This window comes from Heloderma suspectum, chromosome Z (genome assembly GCF_057233095.1).
Source record: "Heloderma suspectum isolate Gila_16-S chromosome Z, 16-S_ref, whole genome shotgun sequence".
Taxonomy (NCBI): Eukaryota; Metazoa; Chordata; class Lepidosauria; order Squamata; family Helodermatidae; genus Heloderma; species Heloderma suspectum.
The window spans coordinates 6,365,001-6,370,439 of NC_139476.1; the positions used below are offsets into that span (position 1 = coordinate 6,365,001).

Genomic DNA, 5,439 nt, shown 5'->3' on the forward strand with positions numbered 1-5,439 from the left:
ATGCTCCCCCCGCAGGTATCAAGCTACCTGGACACCAAAGAGGTCCTCCGTGTGGTGCCGCTTCAGCAATGCCCACTCCGACGACTGCCCCTGAAGCAGATTCGTACACACAGCCATCTCACCACAGGTGACGTCGGCTCCATAGCGCTTGCAGATTCTCCGGAATGGGAGGTTGCCGCACTGGAATCCATGGAAGAAGATGCAGTGTTACAGTTTACCCGCGTGACTTGCAGCGTGACTCTCTGGAGTAAGCACAGTCGGGCCCACGATAACCAAGATGGGTGTCGAGCTCAAGACATGTAAAATTTGGGGGCTGAACGTGAACAGTTGTTCCTGAAGCACCAACTCCTTGCCTGGGATTTCCCCCACCCATTCTGACAACTTCTCTATTTCAGCTTTTCTTCCAAACTGCTAACCACGGGGTCTCCTCAGTGGTGACACTGGGCATCAATATGCCCACAGACACCGCATGTGGTGCCTGCCAGGCTCCCTGCCCCTCCTGATTTTTATTTTATTTCTTAAGGGTTAAAAAAAAAAAGTTAACTGGGAGGCTGGCATGCAGCAAAGTGAAGTGCTACTCTCCTCCCTATCTTGATATGCGTTCAAAAGAATGCCTGGTAGTTAGGTTCTTGGGCAAGTTACTTTTCTTTCAATCTCACCACTTTGCCTCCTGAGAAAGGAGTGTTTTGTGACTGGCCACATTCCCCATGGCAGCCATTTTAGGCAAGCCTCACCCCCATGACAGCCATTTTGTGAGAGCTCCAATGATACTCTTGAAATTCCAAATGTCTCCACCAACCCAAAAGGTTGGGGGACCCCTATGCTTACCAGCATATGGGCAAATGGATAGCTTGCTTTTGTTAAAACTGAGTAGACCTAAGGTTACTTTGGTTCAATAGAGCTCAACTTTTAAATAAGCATCTACATGACTGCCCACTTCAGGTCCAAGTACATGATGTTGCTTAGTATTCTGACATGTGCAGAGAGCAAAACTGACGCCTATCTTTTGCCCCCAAGCCAACATAACTCTGCACTGCCAACCGCAGGAGGGCTTCGTGGCCTAACGCTTGGGACTGCACTCTTTTGTTGAATGCTTTTTTCCCCCTCTCCTTTTTCAAACCATTATGTTTTAACTGCTGTAGCAACCAGATAGTATGCAGATTGATTGGTGGGTATAAGAAATTGCAGAGATGACAAAGACGCCTGGACTCTTGCCCGTAAGAAGCCATGGTTACTTGCGAGTAACCAAAGGGAAACAGGCATCGCTGGTAAGGAAAATGAGTTGCTGGTAAGGAAAAGGGAGCCAGAAATGGAAGGAACTAAGGGAGAGGCCAATGAGGAACTCCTTGGATGAAAGGAAACATCATGGAGGAGGAGAACTAAGACTGCTCTTTAAACCTGTTCCCAGAACAAGGAGTGTGCGCACGCGCATGTGTGTATATACACGTGTGTGTACACACACACACACACACACTCCTGTCTGTGGAACAACTGGGTTCAAATGGTCAGGTTTTCCTCTTGCTTATTTCGTTACACGCAGCATAAGGAGTATACCTACTTACTGTTGTTAACGGGGCCAAATAAAGCTTGCCACAGAGATCCAGCTGCGGAGAAAACAGAGAGAAGAGTGACGCACAAAGGAGGATTGAGAGCCAAAGCAATTCCTACACGCCAGAGAAAAATTGCTATTTCAAGGGGGGTGAGGGGGAAGGTTGCGGCTAAAATGACTTTTTACCAGTTCAGCATACCCCTGGACAGTAAGTCTTCGCTTCACAGCAAACTGGGGCAGCCAGAAGCACAAGACGGCTGCCAAAGAGTGTGTGTGTGTGTGTGTGTGGGGGGGGATTTGTGCCATGCTGCACCACTATATGTAACACCATTTCATACAGGGGCTGTGCCATTAAAATGGGCGACTTTATACAGGTGGGAGACTGGCAAAACGAATGGATAGCAGCCACTGCAATCATGAAGGGACACTCAGCTGGAAACGATCCCTCTCTGCCTGAGAGCTGCTCCCCAGCAGATACAGAAGGTCTCTCCAGCTCACTTCTATCTGATTTAGCATCATGCAGCTTCCTCTGTTCCTTACTGCACCTCGAAATGTAATACAGAGACATTTGGAGAGCACTGTTCTAGAGGACCTCCCTTGCTTGCTGGCTCTTGACACAAAGTCCTCTGTTCTACATACCTTTTGCTTCTCACATGGTCTGAGTTTCACAATATCTTCATCCGTCATGGCACCGGCTGGTTTGAGAGCTGATTCCACCAGCTGACGTGGACTCTCCAAGGCCGCCAATGTGGAACCTTCTTTCTGTGAAACATGGGAAACTTCGGGCATGTCCTCTCCACCAGTGTTGAAACCCATGCTTCCTTTGGAAGCAGAACAGTCTGTGATCTCCGGCTCTCCTGCGGACAGGGTTTCTGCCGGGCCTTTGGAATCCCTTGCTTGATTGCGCTTGGCTAACTGATGAAGGTACTCATTGGACTTGTCAAAGGAAAATTTCTTCTTGCGCAGCTGTTGCTGGAGTTCCTTGTTGAGGCTGTTTTTCACCGCTGATTTCCCCTCCCACTGTTTCAGGCGGTCAGCGTTGATAAGATTCTTGAAGTCCTCCCCAAAGTGGGTTCCAGCAAACCGGCAGGTGGCCCCATAAATGCACTTACCGAACGTCTGGAAGAGCACGCAGCTGTCTCCGAGGTCCGGTGGCTTGGTGGCCATGTATTCCTTGATGTCATGTAGGAAACGGCACCGTGGGCCAAAGAAGCATTTATCTGCACGTTCCTTCAACGAGAGAAAGAAAGATACAGCTATAAAAGGAATTACTAGTAGCAGTCATTCTTTTCTAGAAGATTTTTATCATCTCTTACTGCCCACAAATGGCATTCAAGGTGGCTTACATATTTTGCTTAAATGAGAAATATGCAAACTCCGGTCCATACCCTGGTAATCTCTTGCCTTGGGTAGAACATAAGAAGAGCCCTGCTGGATCAGACCAAGGGTCCATCTCATCCAGCACTCTGTTCACACAGTGGCCAAACAGCTGCCCATGGGAAACCCACATGCAGGACATGAGTGCAACAGCACCCTCTTGCCCATGTTCTCCAGTATACAGCCTCCGATACTGGAGGTAGCATATAACCATCAGGACTAGGAGTCACCGATAGCCTTTCTCCTCCAGCAAGTTGTCCAATCCCCTCTTAAAGCCATCCAAATTGGGGGCCATCACTACATCTTGTGGAAGTGAATGCCACAGTTTTAACTACACACTGTGTGAAGGACTTCCTTTGATCTGTACTGAATCTCCCACCAATCTGTTTCATGGGATGACCCCACTGTAAGCGGCACATAAGCAAGCCTTCTCAGTGGTGGCACCCACCTTGCGCAACACTCTTCCATGTGAGGATTGAGAGGCAGAAATGGTGGCAAGTTTTAAACACCTCTTGAAAACACACCTCCTCATGCAGGCTTTCCCTGACCTGTGTGGGACTCTGTTATCCCCGTTTTATTCTTATACTGTTGTCACGTTTTCCATGTTTTTATTTATTATTTTATCCAGGTTTTATATTGTTATGTTGTATTTTAACATGAAACACTTAGGGATTTTAATATATTAAGCAACATAGAACTATTATAAATAAATAAATAGATAAACATCCATTTATTTGCGTGCCTCTTCTCCTTGGTAAACCATGTTCAGAGTGGCTCAGAGGGATGTATCCCACTCATGACCGTTGTACTCCAGTTCCACCGTCCAAAAACGTCCAGCTTCCTCAAAGCACTCTTCCCTTTCTCCCTTACTGTCCTTTATGCCTGGAACTGCTGCTCAACTCCCCCCTCAAAACAGAACTTTTCCATGAGACCTTTGGTACAACCTCCTAGCTCCATATCTTACTATAACTACAACTATGTAGGTGTAACTTACTACCCTGTTTACCTATGAATAGGGGTAATCAGGGAACCTCAGTCAGCCAGGCCTGTACTAATGTACTCCCACACAGGATCACCAGCAGTGAGTTTGGAAGAAAGTCTGTGTTATGTCCTCTGCTGCTTCTGCCCAGAAGTGCCCGATGAAGGTGGCGTGAGACAGACAGTGTTTCAAGCGATACCAAGCCAGTTAAAGGAGAAAAGCAACTCACAGGTGGTGACTGGTTAGCACCCAAAGCAAATCCAGCAAGTTCAAACTTGGACTAGCCCAGGCATGCTTTACCTGGACTACCGAGGGGCACAGGCGGTCCTTCTCGTAGTGAGTCGGTTTCATGCACGGGCGGCTCTTATTCTGCCCTCGAGCCCTTTTGCGTCCCTGAGGCTCCTTTGTGTTTTCACTTGCCACTTCTGGCAAGCGTTCTTCTTTGGTTCTGCCGTCTTCCAGCTTCTGTAGCTTGGCTGAAGGCTCACTCAGGTCTCCACTAAAGTTCTCCTTCGCACCATCCTCGTTGCTGTCTTTGTTATTCGGCAGCTCTCCTTCCCGGTCAAGGTAGGTGTGAAACTCGTCTTTTGTGGAGAGGTACCTCGAGAGGAGCAGGATTAGATGTTAAGCTTTGTGGACATAACATCAAGTCACATTTCGTGGAAAAGGGCAGGGGAGGTTAGCAGCCTCCGCAACTTGGCGTCCCCCAGCTGTTCTTGGACAACAAGTCCCAGCATTCTTGACCATTGGCCATGCCGGCTGGGGTTGCTGGGAATTAAACTCCAACACATCAGGAGGGCACCAGATTGGTGAAGGCTGCTACAGAGGGCTACACTTTTCATACTGCATCCATCTTTTCCCTGGTATCTATTTAATTTGGGAGTTTTAAGAACCACGTTGTTTGGCTAAAGAACATATTTTCCATACTCTCTGCACCCCCTACTCCGCTGATGGTAAATATCCGGGACGGTAAACGTCACTATGACGATATTTAGAGATCTTGAAAATGTCCCTAAATATCACGGCGAGGAAAGCCCCCACTTTTCAAGTGGGCTTGGGGGCTCCAGGGAACCGTGTTATCGCCTGTTTTCTGTTGGTTCGCTTGCCCGTCTTTTTGTATCGCTTGCAAAAACCAGCGTCATTTATGGCTGGGAGGGGGCCTGCGACGAACAGAGAAACGCGGGGGGGGGGGTTGACAGGTGAGGAGGACAAAGGCCTGCACGGGGGAAGGGGCTGGCCTCCCCCTCCCAGGGTGGAAGGCGGGGGGCGGCGCTGGCAGCGGCTATAGGAGGGGCGAAGGTGCCCGAAATAGGGGAGGCCTTTAAAATGGGGGGGGTCGGGCAAGACCTGAGGGAGGGGCTACGGGGGGAGCTGCAGGGGACACAGCCCCCCTCCCGCAACACTCACTGGGCTCTGAGGGGGGCCACCCCGGCGACCTCCATCGCGGCGCGGCGGGGGGAGGGGGCCACGGCGAGCGCGTCCGCCCCGCTCCGGAAGCGCCCCACGCCGTCTCCTCCCCCGCCCCCATCTGACC

At 49.8% G+C, this 5,439-nt stretch overlaps 1 protein-coding gene across 3 annotated transcripts in view; it reads right to left on the reverse strand.

Annotated features, from left to right (window-relative positions):
• Nucleotides 1-5,397, reverse strand: part of DUS3L (dihydrouridine synthase 3 like) — a 13,925-nt gene extending 8,528 nt beyond the window's left edge. The window contains exons 1-6 of one of the 3 annotated variants that reach the window (XM_084825766.1): nucleotides 5,313-5,397; nucleotides 4,135-4,506; nucleotides 2,662-2,779; nucleotides 2,189-2,311; nucleotides 1,563-1,604; nucleotides 28-180 (exon numbers count right to left, since the gene is read on the reverse strand). In XM_084825766.1, the coding sequence (XP_084681892.1) occupies nucleotides 28-180; nucleotides 1,563-1,604; nucleotides 2,189-2,311; nucleotides 2,662-2,779; nucleotides 4,135-4,506; nucleotides 5,313-5,347 (843 nt within the window). In that variant the 5' untranslated portion in view covers nucleotides 5,348-5,397. Of the gene's footprint in view, nucleotides 1-27; nucleotides 181-1,562; nucleotides 1,605-2,188; nucleotides 2,780-4,134; nucleotides 4,507-5,312 lie in introns of all 3 variants that reach the window. The other 2 variants (XM_084825765.1, XM_084825767.1) reach the window with 2 other exon arrangements.
• Nucleotides 5,398-5,439: the final 42 nt, after the last annotated feature.